This window comes from Lampris incognitus, chromosome 4, assembly GCF_029633865.1.
Source record: "Lampris incognitus isolate fLamInc1 chromosome 4, fLamInc1.hap2, whole genome shotgun sequence".
Taxonomy (NCBI): Eukaryota; Metazoa; Chordata; class Actinopteri; order Lampriformes; family Lampridae; genus Lampris; species Lampris incognitus.
In genome coordinates, this window is record NC_079214.1 from 27,460,723 (window position 1) to 27,476,581 (window position 15,859).

A 15,859-nucleotide genomic window follows, 5' to 3' on the forward strand; every position below is an offset into this window, starting at 1 on the left:
TGTGTGTGTGTGTGTGTGTGTGTGTGTGTGTGTGTGTGTGTGTGTGTGTGTGTGTGTGCATGCGTGCGTGCGTGCGTGCGTGCACATATTTGCAGGCCGCATTGGAAGCCATTGATGAATTAGATCTATTTGGGGCCCATGGAGGGCCAAAGTCAGTCATCCATGTTCTGCCTGATGAGGTGGAGCACTGTCAGGTACTCCAGCCCTCTAAGAAAAGAGGAAATATTTACTGACTTCTATAGAGAGGTTGCAACATTAACAATAATGATAATAACTACATTTTATTTGTGTAGTGCTTTTCAGAGTACAAATATGCTTTAAATAAGATAAAATAAACATGTAAACAACACACCAAAAGCATGCAACACACAACATTAACCACACACTAAAAAGCAATTCTGAAAATGTGAGTTTTGATTAATGATGTGAACATGGACAGGTCAGCGCAGTCTCTGACTTGTTTGGGGAGGGGTTTCGAGGGGGAGGAGGCAGCTACGGAGAAGGCTCTGTCACCCCAGGTCTGGTGCTTGGAGACAGGAGGTTAGCATCAGAGGAGCGAAGGCTGCCGGAAGGTGTATGGTAGTAGAGCAGGTCAGTGAGGTAGGAGGGGGTCTAGCTATGGAGGGCTTTGTGAGTGAGGAGAAGGACTTTGAATTGGATCTGTTGTGGGACAGGGAGCCAGTGGAGGTTCTGGAGGACAGGGGTGATGTGGCCACAGGAGCGGGAGAGGATGAACAGGTGAGCAGCAGAGTTCTGGATGTACTGGAGTTTATTTAGGACTTTGGATGATGAGCCGTAGAGAATGCTGTTGCAGTAGTCAGTTCTTGATGTGGTGAAGGCATGGATCAAAGTTTCTGTAGCAGAGAAGGAGAGTGATGGGCGGAGAGGAGCTATGTTTTTTAGGTGTAAAAAGCAGTTAAAAAAGCAGTTCTGGTGATTTGGGAGGCAACAACATGTTCCAGTATTTTTGACTGAAAGGGGAAATTGGAGATGGGCCAGAAGTTTCTCATGATATCAGGGTTGAATCCAGGTTTTTTTGAGGATGGGGGTGACAGCAGCCAGTTTAAGTGCATGGAGGACTGAGCCAGAGATGAAGGAGGAGTTAATGTTTTCTGTGATGAGTGAGGAAATATCTGGGAGGCTGTCCTTAACAAGATTGGATGGGATGAGATCCAGAAGACAAGTGGAGCTTCTCATTCCTACCATACGGTTGGACAGCTCCATTGGGGACACAGGAGAGAACTTGACAGCAGCTGAGTTGTAAAGGGGGGTGAGACGGATGGGGAGATGGAGAAGGAGGGGGAGGTGGTCAGATTGCTTTAGATAGTGTTAATGTTTTATTGGAAAAATGAAGGGAAAGAGTTGCACTTGTTAACTGTGAAGGAACTGGAGGCAATGCCACCGGGTTTGAGAAGTTTGTTTATTGTAGAAAAGACAGTTTTGGTGTTGGTGGAGCCAGAGTGTATGATGTGTGAGTAGTTGGTGGACCAGGCTGTGATGAGAGCATCTTTGTGTTGTTGAAGGTAGGCTTGGAGTAGGCTTGGAGATGCACAGTTAAACTAGTTTTCTTGCAGATTCTTTCAAGCTGGTGCTTACAGGATTTCATTGGATGGAGTTCAAGAGTATACCAGGGAGCTGACTGTGTGACTGAGACTGTTTTGTTTTTCATGGGGGTCAGCTGATCAAGACAGGCGGAAAGTACACTACCGTTCAAAAGTTTGGGATCACCCAAACAATTTTGTGTTTTCCATGAAAAGTCACACTTATTCACCACCATATGTTGTGAAATGAATAGAAAATAGAGTCAAGACATTGACAAGGTTAGAAATAATGATTTGTATTTGAAATAAGATTTTTTTTACATCAAACTTTGCTTTCGTCAAAGAATCCTCCATTTGCAGCAATTACAGCATTGCAGACCTTTGGCATTCTAGCTGTTAATTTGTTGAGGTAATCTGGAGAAATTGCACCCCACGCTTCCAGAAGCAGCTCCCACAAGTTGGATTGGTTGGATGGGCACTTCTTTGAGCAGATTGAGTTTCTGGAGCATCACATTTGTGGGGTCAATTAAACGCTCAAAATGGCCAGAAAAAGAGAACTTTCATCTGAAACTCGACAGTCTATTCTTGTTCTTAGAAATGAAGGCTATTCCATGCGAGAAATTGCTAAGAAATTGAAGATTTCCTACACCGGTGTGTACTACTCCCTTCAGAGGACAGCACAAACAGGCTCTAACCAGAGTAGAAAAAGAAGCGGGAGGCCGCGTTGCACAACTGAGCAAGAAGATAAGTACATTAGAGTCTCTAGTTTGAGAAACAGACGCCTCACAGGTCCCCAACTGGCATCTTCATTAAATAGTACCTGTTAGAGCCTGTTTGTGCTGTCCTCTGAAGGGAGTAGTACACACCGGTGTAGGAAATCTTCAATTTCTTAGCAATTTCTCGCATGGAATAGCCTTCATTTCTAAGAACAAGAATAGACTGTCGAGTTTCAGATGAAAGTTCTCTTTTTCTGGCCATTTTGAGCGTTTAATTGACCCCACAAATGTGATGCTCCAGAAACTCAATCTGCTCAAAGAAGTGCCCATCCAACCAATCCAACTTGTGGGAGCTGCTTCTGGAAGCGTGGGGTGCAATTTCTCCAGATTACCTCAACAAATTAACAGCTAGAATGCCAAAGGTCTGCAATGCTGTAATTGCTGCAAATGGAGGATTCTTTGACGAAAGCAAAGTTTGATGTAAAAAAAATCTTATTTCAAATACAAATCATTATTTCTAACCTTGTCAATGTCTTGACTCTATTTTCTATTCATTTCACAACATATGGTGGTGAATAAGTGTGACTTTTCATGGAAAACACAAAATTGTTTGGGTGATCCCAAACTTTTGAACGGTAGTGTATGTCATTATAATAATTGACAAGCTCAGAGGTATTATCAGACAGCTGGGGAGGTGAGGCAGACATTTTACTGGCAAGAGAGGTAGAAAGAGCTGAGGGGAGAGATAGATTTGAGGTTTCTTAAGGATATTATGTGTTTGATTTTTGGGATGGGGATAGAGATGTCAATGTCTATGGTGACTGCCAGGGGGTCAGAGATACTGAGGTTGGGGCTGGAGAGTTGATGTATTGTGAGACCAGTGGAGCAGACCAGATCCAGGATGTGACCACGGCTGTGAGTCGGGAAATTGATATGTTGTGTGAAGTTAAAGCATTGTAGCAGTTCCAGGAATTCTGTGACAGATTTACAGTCAATGTCATCAATGTGGATATTACAATCACCCAGGAGAACGGAAGGTTAGATGGCACATAGCTAGGTCAGAAAGTCAGAGAAGTCAGAGAGAAAGGAGGGATTTAGCTTGGGGGGCGGGGGGCGGTAGATAACGGCAGTGACCAAAGGGGTTCAAAGGTGGGACCAGAGAGTTTGAAGGTAACGTGTTCAAAAGAATGAGTGGCAGGAATGGAAATGGTGGTTTTAATGTCCTTCCTGTGAACTGCAGCAACACCACCTCCCCGCCCCTCAAGACAAGGTATGTCAGTGTTTGTGAAAAGGGTGGGTGTGGTCATAGTCCAGGGGTTTGTACCAGGTTTCAGTGAGGCAGAGGAAATCAAGGTTACTGCCAGTTATGCATTCTTTCAGAATGATGCTTTTGTTATTGAGTGAACGAGTGTTGAACAAAACCAGTTTCAGATGACGTTGCTCTGTGATAGGTTGAGAGGATGGAGGAAGAGGGGGTGGAGATTGGACCAATTCACCTGTCATTTGTTGTGACAGTGAGGGTAATGATGTCTGATAGTAATACAGTCAGGAATGGGAAGAGGTTGAACAACAGTGTGATCATACCACAAGGGGGGTGCCCGATTGAGCAAAGGATGCAAAAATCGTGGGCCACTAGGAAGAAGAAGGTTCAGGAAGGCACATGTGTGATGTAAATAGTCAATCACATGTGGAGGACAGTGCAATGTCTGCAGGTATCCTGCGTTCTCTTTTGCCATATCATTCTCAGTGTCTGCAGAAGTGATGCACTCACCTTACCTGCTTTTCTTTATTCTCTTACTTTCTGGCTCTTCTCCCAAGTCCATCCTGTGCTCCATGCTGCCGAGGGCCTCTACCTCAAAAGAGATTGACGCTGGTCTTCTGTCAGTCATCTCCTTCCCTGCCTTCGCTGTTGAGGATGCTGACCTGGTGGCGGTCACTAAGTCTCAGATCATAAACAAACTACAGGTGCAGTCTTAGCTCAACAAACTCAGCTAGTTCATTTTAATCTCCTATAAACTGAAACACTCATTTGTTGTGTAAATTCATTTTTATATTTTTTTTTTTTGCTAAAGCAGTACATTCACTAATGTACTGTTTCACGCTGTCATTCTATTCTATTCTATTCTATTGTTATGGGTATGCAACTCTCCTGTAAAGCATTATGATAGTCATAGAACATTATAACGTTTATATTCTTCCACAAACTTCCAGGGTCGATATGGCTGCTGTCGCTTCATCAGGGATGGATATTGTTGTCCTAGAGAGGTATGTTATTCTACATATTGATGTTATAAGAAATATTTTGATCAGTAAAGCTATTTATTATTTATATATATATTATATTATTTATATATATTATTTAGTATTTGCTATTGATTAAAAACTATTGATTTCCCTTATAAGAATTATGTGTGCTTTGACTTTTGTTTTGTTTTTATTGGTTTAAGTTTGTCTTCTGTATCGGGGCATGCTAGTTTTTCTCATATCTGCTTTACAGGATCCAACCCGTTTGCACTACGACCCATCAGAGCTAAAGCTGTTTGAGAATATTGAGTGTGAGTGGCCTGTGTTTTGGACATACCTCATTCTTGATGGCATCTTTACTGGCGACCAAGTCCAGGTAATAGAACCAAGTATTATGTCTATCAGCAGTAACTATGATGCATTGGGTCAATTTTTACAGTGAAAATGGTACTGTATTATAAACATAGTAAACAAAAACTTTTTTCACCACTGTGCACCGGTATAGGTGCAGGAGTACCGTGAGGCGCTGGAGGGCATTCTGATTAGAGGGAAGAACGGCATCAGACTCGTGCCTGAACTCTATGTTGTGCCACATGAAAAGGTCATCTATTCTATTCTCTATGCTCTTTTTTACTGTTGTTTTCTTATATACTGCCTTGTTGTGCTGATCTAATGCCCAGATTCATGTGCCTTGTTGTGCTGATCTAATGCCCAGATTCATGTGCATTGCAATGGCAGTCAGTCTTGCTTCACAGTAACATCTTGACAAGTTATCATAAATGATATTTTTCCTATCCACATTTAAACATAATAAAAAGAACATCAAATGATTACTTAGTTTATACTGCTGGTATCAACCAACCAACCAACCAACCAACCAACCAACCAACCAACCAACCAGCCTATCAATCAACCAATCAATCAACCAATCAATCAATCAGACAACCAATCAATCAATCAATCAATTAGTCGGTCAAACTTTGTTTATGTAGCACATTTTGTACATGAAAATGTGATACAATGTACTTAACATTAGAAAAGATAAAAACACTTAAAGGTATAAAGTGAATAAGAGCGATGCATCGAATATACACATACAACATGTTCAGGTCAAAGATTGAGTGTATTTTAGCGGTGACTTGTGTTAGTGTAGGAGCCCATGCTTATGTATAGCAAAATAATATAGAAAAATAGATAATATGTGATAGATAATGTATTATTAGAAAAATATATTAAGCCTGCAGAGAATATGCATTTACATCATACAAAATACATGTAAATTTACATTGAATTGAAGATTTCAAAAGTGACAATCCACAACTTTTTCAGTGGATATCATTCCAATGTATCCATATTCTTTTGAAGAAAGGTTACCATCAGTAATAGAGCTATAGATGATCAAATTTTCCTTAAAAAGGTGCAAATTAACAACAGACTGGAAAGGTATATGTTAGTTTGAGTCATCCTACCTGTATTTCATTGAACCACCTAAGACTGAGAATATTCCTTTTTGCAGGTGGAAGAGGAGTACAGCAGTCCTCACACAGTGGAGCGAGTGGCCATGGGGCAACTGCCTCATATGTGGGGACAGTCCCTTTACATCTTAGGCTGTCTTTTGGCTGAGGTAGATAATGACAGCGACTGTAACCACTACCTCTGGTTTTAGCTAGCAACAACTAGCCGCTATTTGGGGATGTATTAGTTGTACTATCTGTTGTTGCTTTCTTTTTATTAGTTCAATCTGAATAGACAAATAACTGACGCATTTGGCTAACAGCATTGTCGGGGTCATGTCATCACACATGCTTTGCATTGCAAATTAATGAAAGAAAGCATCTGTAGAGAGGCCCCAAGCAGATATGGAGCCATCCACTATTGTTGTTATCTCATTATTAGCCACTCTGGTTGTTATTTTATTATCAGAGACATACAGTGGCTTGCAAAAGTATTCATACCCCTTGAACTTTTCCACATTTTGTCACGTTACGACCACAAACATAAATATATGTTATTGGAATTTTATGTGAAAGACCAACACAAAGTGGCACACAATTGTGAAGTACAAAGAAAATTATACATGATTTCAAACATTTTTTACAAATAAAAAACTGAAAAGTGCGGTGTGCAAAAGTATTCAGCCCCCTTTTCTCTGAGTGCAACCAATTGCCTTCAGAAGTTGCCCGATGATTGCTGAATGATCGAATGTTGACCTAATGACTAAATATAGTCAACCTGTGTGTAATCTAATCTCAGTACAAATACAGCTGTTCTGTGACGGCCTCAGAGGTTTGTTAAGAGAATATTGGGGAGCAAACAGCATCATGAAGTCCAAGGAACACACCAGACAGGTCAGGGATAAAGTTGTGGAGAAGTTTAAAGCAGGGTTAGGCTATAAAAAGATTTCCCAAGCTTTTAACATCTCGCGGAGCACTGTTCAATCCATCTGGAAATGGAAGGAGTATGGCACAACTGCAAACCTACGAAGACACGGCCGTCCACCTAAACTTACAGGCCGAACAAGGAGAGCACTGATCAGAGATGCAGCCAAGAGGCCCATGGTGACTCTGGACGAACTGCAAAGATTCACAGCTCAGGTGGGGGAATCTGTCCACAGGACAACTACTGGTCATGCACTGCACAAATCTGGCCTTTATGGAAGAGTGGCAAGAAGAAAGCCATTGTTAAAAGAAAACTATAAGAAGTCCCGTTTGCAGTTTGCCAGAAGCCATGTGGGGGACACAGCAAACATGTGGAAGAAGGTGCTCTGGTCAGATGAGACCAAAATTAAACTTTTTGGCCTAAATGCAAAACGCTATGTGTGGCAGAAAACTAACACTGCACATCACTCTGAACACACCATCCCCACTGTCAAACATGGTGGTGGCAGCATCATGCTCTGGGGGTGCTTCTCTTCAGCAGGGACAGGGAAGATGGTCAGAGTTGATGGGAAGATGGATGGAGCCAAATACAGGGCAATCTTGGAAGAAAACCTGTTGGATTCTGCAAAAGACTTGAGACTGGGGCGGAGGTTCACCTTCCAGCAGGACAATGACCCTAAACATGTGTTAGAATGGCCCAGTCAAAGTCCAGACCTAAATCCAATAGAGAATCTGTGGCAAGATCTGAAAACTGCCGTTCACAAACACTCTCCATCTAATCTGACTGAGCTTGAGCTGTTTTGCAAAGAAGAATGGGCAAAAAATTCAGTCTCTAGGTGTGCAAAGCTGGTAGAGACATACCCCAAAAGACTTGCAGCTTTAATTGCGGCAAAAGGCGGTTCCACAAAGTATTGACTCAGGGGGGCTGAATACTTTTGCACACTGCACTTTTCAGTTTTTTATTTGTAAAAATTTTTTAAAATCATGTATAATTTTCTTTGTACTTCACAATTGTGTGCCACTTTGTGTTGGTCTTTCACATAAAATTCCAATAAAATATATTTATGTTTGTGGTCGAAACGTGACAAAATGTGGAAAAGTTCAAGGGGTATGAATACTTTTGCAAGCCACTGTACAAAAAAGCAGTTTCCACGGTATCTTTTCGATAATACATCTCTCTTTCTCTGTGTTTCTGGCCCTGTTCCAAGGGTTTCCTGGCACCAGGAGAGATAGACCCACTCAACAGAAGATTCTCTATGAACTTCAAGCCAGATGTTGTGGTACAAGGTGAGTGTCAGGGATTGTTTTGGAAACACCTGAAAGTTTAGAAAAGCAGGTTTGTAACCAGATGGTAACTGGTTCAAAATCCCAGCTGGGAAAACCTGGGATTGAAACGTGAAGGAAAAGTGCCTCCCTCTACAATAACAACTATTGAAGTGGCTTTTTGTAAGGCACTTAACCAACTGTATCAATTGCAAACTGTATGAATGTGAATTCATAACATGACATTCATCACATTGTGGCTGTGGAATAACACGAAATGCAGGATATAATGACCTGTGTGTGTGTGTGTGTGTGTGTGTGTGTGTGTGTGTGTGTGTGTGTGTGTGTGTCCCCAGTTTGTGTCCTAGCAGAGTCAGAGGAGATCCAGAATTTGCTGAGTGACCAGGGGCTCACTGTCCAGACAGTGTTGGGGGTTCTTCCCATCAAAGTCATGCCAGCGCGTATCCTCAGTCATATCTATGTCAAACTGGGTACCAAGCTTGTTTAACGCTTTATTAAATGGTGTTTGTGTGTGTGCATGTGTGTGAGCGCGTGTGTAAGCAAGTAACATCTCCTCTGCTGTAATTTCTGCAGGTAACTGTAAGAAACTAAATTTGAGTGGGAGGCCCTACAGACACATTGGAGTTCTGGGAACATCCAAGTTCTATGAGATCAGAAACCGCAGTTATACGTTCACCCCACAGGTAAAACTATAGCTCTCAACACACACATTGACTCATTTAGATACTGTGACTTTTTACCCTTTCCTTTTTTTGTCTGTACTCCATCTCCAGTTTTTGGATCAGCACCATTTCTACCTGGCACTGGACAACCAGATGATTGTGGAGATGCTGCGTACCGAGCTGGCGTATCTCTCTTCTTGCTGGAGAATGACTGGAAGGCCCATGCTCACCTTCCCCATTACAAGCAGCATGTTGGGTAATAGATTTGACCTCTGGGTTATAAGTTGGTGTTATGGTATTCATATGAACGTACTCATAGAAAAAACACAAACTGCAAAGGTCGCTGAACTTGGCAATGGAGAACAGAAATGTTTGAGTTTAATTGGTTTGAATTCAACCAAAATCTACATTGTGGTGTAAGGCTGAGCAATAATTCAATATTCTCGGTTGCTGCCTTTCAATGGTATTGTATCAGGATGAAAGTCGGATGTTGTCATATCGTGATACACAATTTTGTTGTCTAAAAGAACAGTAACAAGACTTTATTACCAGAATCTCTCACAAAAGGATGTCTGAGATAATCGAGGGCATATTATTTGAAAACTAGATTTGGTTTGGCACAGTGGCACAGTGATTAGTGCAGTCGGCTCACAGCTAGAAGGTCCTGGGGTCGAGCCCCTGGGTAGTCCAACTTTGGGGGTGTCTGCGTGGGTTTCCTCCGGGTGTTCCGGTTTCTTCCCACAGTCCAAAGACATGTAGGTCAGGTGAATCGGCCATACTAAATTGTCCCTAGGTGTGAATATGTTGGCCCTGTGATGGACTGGCAGCCTGTTTGGGGTGTCTCCCCACCTGCTGCTCAATGACTGTTGGGATAGGCTCCAGCATCCCATGACCCTGCATAGGATAAGTGGCTTAGATAATGGATGGATGGATGGATTTGGTTTGACATTCTACATTACCAAACAGTTCAATATGCTGAACCTCAGCAGGATTCTTACATATGGTATTTTTGCATATGTGAGCAGATACTGTGTAAAACCCCATATCTATCTATCTATCTATCTATCTATCTATCTATCTATCTATCTATCTATCTATCTATCTATCTATCTATCTATCTATCTATCTATCTATCTATCTATCTATCTATCTATCTATCTATCTATATATGATATTTTCCATATTGCCCATTACCATTGTGTCATACAAATTTACAAGCATAATAGCCTACGGCTAACTTTTTTCAGAGTGATGTGATGCCAAATTGTTTTCATGACTTACAAAGTCAATGGGAGATTTGGGAAATGTAACTGAGAGGAATACTAACTTACCTTCATCTGTATATGTGCTGTATCTCTGTCTAGCTTTTCAACTATCGTGATGTTGTATGTGGTTTGTACATGAAACATGGTTTCAACCACATAGTTTATTACTTCAAATGATGAAATTATTTTCTTTTGTATTTGATTTTCGGCCATGTTATATTCAGCTGACGATGGTGAAGGGATTGATCCTTGTATTCTGGCAACCCTAAGAAAACTACAAGATGGCTACTTTGCAGGCGCCAGGTCTGTCTTCTTCTGTGAAACAACATGTGAACAACATGTAAAATGTCATAGAGAACAAAATAAATTATTGTGTTTTTGTGCAATTGTTTTGACATGCTTGTTCTCTAACAAATATTTTCTAAATGTAGATTTACTTTTTTTGTTTTGTTTTGCACCAAGTACAAAGACAGCTATTGTTTTCCTCTCTCCTAAATCCATTTACTGCCTTGCCTGTTTTCTAAATCCCATTTCCTCCTTGGCATTCCTAGATACTTAGATACTGTAAGATGATCTTTTCTAGATATTCTCAGATACTGTTAGTCTTCCTACTTCACAATGCTGAACTCGGGTTTTTTTTTTTTTATTTCATGCAAACATGCCAACAAGTCAGATTACTTGAAAACTTAACTGGCTAAAAATAAAACTTGGTTTGACTAGAAAAACATGTGTTATAAAGTATATGATAGAAATTTCAAGTGTGTGTGTGTGTGTATATATACATATGTTATTGCAGGGTGAAGATGTCAGACCTCTCAAGTTTCCAGACAACTTCCTTTCATACTCAGCTCAGTTTCCTTGATGAAGAGACTGATGAGAGCTTACTGGATGAGGAAGAGGAGGACCATGAAGATGGTGAAGAGGATGACAACATATGTGGATCGTCAGGTAGCCCATGGATGCACGAAGAGCTTGCACACCTTTTTGAAGCAAGAAGTCAATTACTGTTTGATTGAGATCATTTATAAGTATTATCCCTTTATTTCTCTCTCCTTTTAGGTGGCTCAGAGGGCATGTTTAACCAGTACCTCACCAAGATGCTTCATAGTACTACTACAAATTGCCATCTCCCTCCCATCCAGAGGGGGCAGCACCATGTCTTTAGTGCTGAACATACCACCAGAGATATCCTGTCTCTCATGGCCCAGGTTCAGGGTCTTAACATGCCCAGTAAGTTATCAGAAATGTAAGCATCTAGCCTTGGTTTTAGATGGGTTTTGTCAGCTATGTAAAATATTCACGTTTGACATGTGTGTGTGCTGCAGAGTCATCCTTGTATCTCCCAGTGACACCTGTGATGAACAAACATCGCAAATCTCTAAATCTACTTGAAGTTCCCCATCGTCAGCACAGCTCACACACAAAGCAGCAGAAGGTTGGCACTGTAAATCACAACACAAGTGACCTTATTCCACTCTTCTAGTGTGTGTGTGTGTGTGTGTGTGTGTGTGTGTTTGTGTTTGAGTGTCTGCATGAGTGTCTGTGTAAGTCTAGTCTCTTAAATGCACAATTGAGTTGCACTTGCATTTCCAAGTCCCACAGTGCTGCCGATCTGCACCTGCCCAGAGATTCCCAGGGGAACACTGACTTTGCAGGGCTTGTTGGACAACTGAGAGAATGTCCCACCCTGCAGGACCAGGCTGACATCCTCTACATTCTCTTTGTCATGAAGTATGAACACTCGGATTTCCTCCTGTGATTTCCTGTGATTGTGATTTTCATTTTAACACATTATTTTTTTTCTAATTGGATGTCCTGCTGTGCTATTTATTATTTATCGCTGTGCAGAGGAGGTGATTGGCTGGTTGAGGTGTCAGGTCCTGGCCAGGGTGGAGCTAGTGTACGCTGTCTGCTGGAGGAGTTATATGTGCAGGCTGGAGCCTGTAAGGAGTGGGGCCTCATCCGATACATCTCTGGGATACTACGCAAGAGGGTGGAGGTCCTAGCTGAGGTCAGTGTATGTGTGTTTCTGACAATGGTCATCATCGTCATCATCATTCATCATTTGACTGGATACTTTTGCTGGACAGACTACAAGACCTGCAGCAAAACACACCATCCCTGCTAAATGGGTGTAACAATGGCTCAGAGGTAGAGCACATCATCTGGTAACTGGAAGGTTGCTGGTTCGATTCTCAGCTCTTCTTTGCATAAATGTCGAGATGCCCTTGAGCAAGACATCTAACCCTGAACGGCTTCCAATGAGCTGGTTTTTATCTTGCATGGCTGACACTGGTTGAATGTGAGGCATTTGTTGACTGTAAAGCACTTTGAGTGGCTGTTGCAGCTACAAAAGGTATATATATATATATATATATATATATATATATATATATATATATATGCAATCCATTTCCCATTTAAAATGTTCCAATAAAATATCACATTGTTACCAATTCATCCGATCTTTGTGTCTTTTCTACAGGCTTGCACAGATCTAATTTCCCATCACAAGCAGCTGACAGTAGGTCTACCTCCTCAGCCCAGAGAGAGGGTTATTACTGCGTAAGTTGTAATTCTCAACCAAAAATGAATAGACATGGTTGCAGAGACTTTGTGGTGGAATATTTGCTTTATCTTAAAGAAGTGAACTTGCTCATACCATCTCAGGCCACTTCCTCCTGAAGAGCTGAACACGCTCATTTATGAAGCCAGCGGTCAGGACATCAGTATCGCTGTTCTCACTCAGGTAACAACAAGTCAAACTATAGCTCTGTACCATTTTTTTTTTACTTTTTAAGATAGTACTCTTACCTATTTTTAGCTTGTGTGTGTGTGTGTGTGTGTGTGTGTGTGTGTGTGTGTGTTTTGGTCATGTAGGAGATCATGGTCTATCTAGCCATGTACGTGCGTTCCCAGCCCGCTTTATTTGGGGACATGCTCAGGCTCAGGATAGGCCTTATCATGCAAGTGATGGCCACTGAGCTGGCTCGCAGCCTTCACTGCTCTGGTAGGAATGTCTGCACAAGTATACAAACACAGAAACCAGAAACATACAGAAATAATACACAGCTCTATGCACAAGCACACACACACACACACACACATTCATAAACACTCATTTAGAAACTATGTTAGCACATTGAGGAAATGGAAATGGAGGGAAAATGGAAATAAAAATATTGTTTTAGGTGAGGAGGCCTCCGAGAGCTTGATGAGCCTGAGTCCGTTTGACATGAAGAACTTGCTGCACCACATCCTCAGTGGCAAGGAATTTGGAGTGGAGAGGAGCAGTAAGTAGACGGGAGGCAACAGGACATAACAAGGGAAAGCCAAGGGTGAAGTGTTTAATTAAAAAGAGTCATACAGTGCTGGTTGAGGGAGGGAAGGAGGTCAAGATTAAGAACATTGTGAAGAGGAATAAAATAGTTGGAATAATTAGCATTTTGTTCCGTGTGTCAGTGCGCCCTATCCAGTCAATAACTGCCAGTCCTGCAATATCCATTCATGAACTGGGACACACCGGAGCCACCAAGACTGAACGCACCGGCATACGCAAGCTCAAGAGCGAAATCAAACAGGTGACAAGCACACGTCACAAAATAGATATATTTTGTGGAACTGATTCTATATAGCTGTATTTTCTGGTATATGCTGTGTTATTAATGCCTAATAAATAATATGTTCTACAAATCCCTATGTTTATATCTATCTCTCTATCTATCTATCTATCTATCTATCTATCTATCTATCTATCTATCTATCTATCTATCTATTATATCTGCCTTGTCAAAATGGTCTTTTTGGTTCTAATTGCAGTTGGATGACTCTCGGCCTTTGAGTGTGGGTTGACTTTGATAATAGCTATAGGCATGTGACTGTCTCATCTCTAATCTCAGACTAGCAAGACATTGGCTAAGTCCCATTCATACATGCCATGCCAACTCAACATTACATTAGTATCCATAACAGGGATTAATTCCACTTCATTAGCCCTCTCACATCAAGTACCTGATTACCTCGTAATTCAGTGTCCCAACAAAAATGGCTTTTATGTAAAGAGGAGTTTAAGAAGTCACATTTTTCACATATTCACCTGCTAAAATTCAATTTTATTTGGCCTTAAATCCAGATGTATAGTCATACTATAAACAATCAGTCATCTTTTTTCTGAGAATCTCCATCATCAGTGTGTTTGCTGTAACACTGGTTTGTAATTTCAAGTTCTTGAGTCAAACATCCCAAAATCAAAGTACTTTATTTGACTGTGATACCATCAAGAGTTTTTTTTTTAAATCAGAATGAGATGGCTTTTGAAACAAAGTCATGAAATTACATTTCATTCCTGTCATCTTCTGTTATCCATGTCCATCTGTAGATCTTTGCCGGCGGTCTTTCTGTCAGTAGCAATGTCACTTCTCCTCGTTCAACGGTAAACCATTTCACCCCACAGCACATCTGCTTTCAATCACCTTAAGTTTGCTTAGTCTTTTTCAGAGTTGCTGCAGCTAGAATATCGATATGATGAAATGCATCATCTGAATGGATGGCATTTTCTATTCATATTTCATATCAAATTGACAAGGCTCAGCGTTTTCGGTTTTTATTTTTCAAAGCCATCCAGCATGCCGAATTTTGCCACAAGAGGACACTGTTATATAACCTCACACGCACAGGAACAACTTTTGGATCCGTGGAAACATAAAATCAGGGTGAAAATCAGTTTAAAAATCTGAGTATTTTTCAGTGAAAATGGGTAAAAACCGAAAATGCTGAGCCTTGCAAATTGTCCACCCAAGCTTGCAATGTTCATTTTGTTTAATGTATCTGGTTAACCATCTTGCATTGCTAAAAGCACCATTGTATGATGCTTTTGTATCTGGTTGTTGGTTGCGTTGACTATATAACATATTGATGTTCACATTGTCTGTTTTGTTCTAATTTGTTTGTTTATGCATGTTTCACAGAACACATGCACAACATCTGTCTATACTATACTAAATATACTACTTACCAAGTATCTGTATACTACTAACAGCGTTGCAGCAGCCCCTCCACCCCCAGTGGTATCCTGTCCCCAGTGGGTACTGGTCCAGGTGATGGCCAGCTTCAATGGGAGGAGAGACAGGGCCAGTGGCTGAGGAGGCGCAGGCTGGATGGGGCTATCAACAGAGTACCAATGGGTTTCTACCAGAAAGTCTGGAAGATCCTACAAAAGTGCCATGGCCTGTCCATCGATGGCTACGTCTTGCCTTCCTCGACCACCAGAGAGGTAGGCACCTCTGTCTTGTTTCATGCAGGTATTCCTGTGACAGTCATCCATCCATTATCCAAGCCGCTTATCTGAATTCGGGTTGCGGGATGCTTTAGCCTATCCCAGCAGTCATTGGGCAGCAGGCGGGGAGACACCCCGGACAGGTGGTCAGTTCATCACAGGGCTGACACATTCACACCTAGGGACAATTTAGTAAAGTGGATTCACCTGACCTTCATGTCTTTGGACTGTGGGAGGAAACCGGAGTACCCAGAGGAAACCTACGCAGACACGGGGAGAACATGCAAACTCCACACAGAGGATGACCTGGGATAACCCCCAAGGTTGGACAACCCCGGGGTTCAAACCCAGGACCTTCTTGCTGTGAGGCGACCGCACTAACCCCTGTGCCACCGTGCTGCCCATTACTAATTATGTATTGATTAAGTTTGAAATTTTGTTGTTGTATTTTCCATTCATTTATTGGCAAAGTCCAACCCTCATCTTTCACCATC

The 15,859-nt window shown here is 41.5% G+C and overlaps 1 protein-coding gene across 1 annotated transcript in view; it reads left to right on the forward strand.

The window, feature by feature from the left end:
- Positions 1-15,859, forward strand: part of phka2 (phosphorylase kinase, alpha 2 (liver)) — a 41,174-nt gene that overhangs the window by 20,466 nt on the left and 4,849 nt on the right. Inside the window, exons 7-29 of the mRNA XM_056278533.1 lie at positions 96-194; positions 4,076-4,222; positions 4,469-4,522; positions 4,755-4,877; positions 5,007-5,102; positions 6,018-6,125; positions 8,088-8,166; positions 8,499-8,633; positions 8,737-8,846; positions 8,937-9,081; positions 10,315-10,393; positions 10,887-11,038; positions 11,159-11,320; positions 11,416-11,493; positions 11,671-11,821; positions 11,939-12,101; positions 12,576-12,655; positions 12,761-12,839; positions 12,971-13,100; positions 13,282-13,383; positions 13,553-13,671; positions 14,469-14,522; positions 15,129-15,362. Of these exons, the coding sequence (XP_056134508.1) occupies positions 96-194; positions 4,076-4,222; positions 4,469-4,522; positions 4,755-4,877; positions 5,007-5,102; positions 6,018-6,125; positions 8,088-8,166; positions 8,499-8,633; positions 8,737-8,846; positions 8,937-9,081; positions 10,315-10,393; positions 10,887-11,038; positions 11,159-11,320; positions 11,416-11,493; positions 11,671-11,821; positions 11,939-12,101; positions 12,576-12,655; positions 12,761-12,839; positions 12,971-13,100; positions 13,282-13,383; positions 13,553-13,671; positions 14,469-14,522; positions 15,129-15,362 (2,679 nt within the window). The remainder of the gene's footprint in view (positions 1-95; positions 195-4,075; positions 4,223-4,468; positions 4,523-4,754; positions 4,878-5,006; positions 5,103-6,017; positions 6,126-8,087; positions 8,167-8,498; positions 8,634-8,736; positions 8,847-8,936; positions 9,082-10,314; positions 10,394-10,886; positions 11,039-11,158; positions 11,321-11,415; positions 11,494-11,670; positions 11,822-11,938; positions 12,102-12,575; positions 12,656-12,760; positions 12,840-12,970; positions 13,101-13,281; positions 13,384-13,552; positions 13,672-14,468; positions 14,523-15,128; positions 15,363-15,859) is intronic.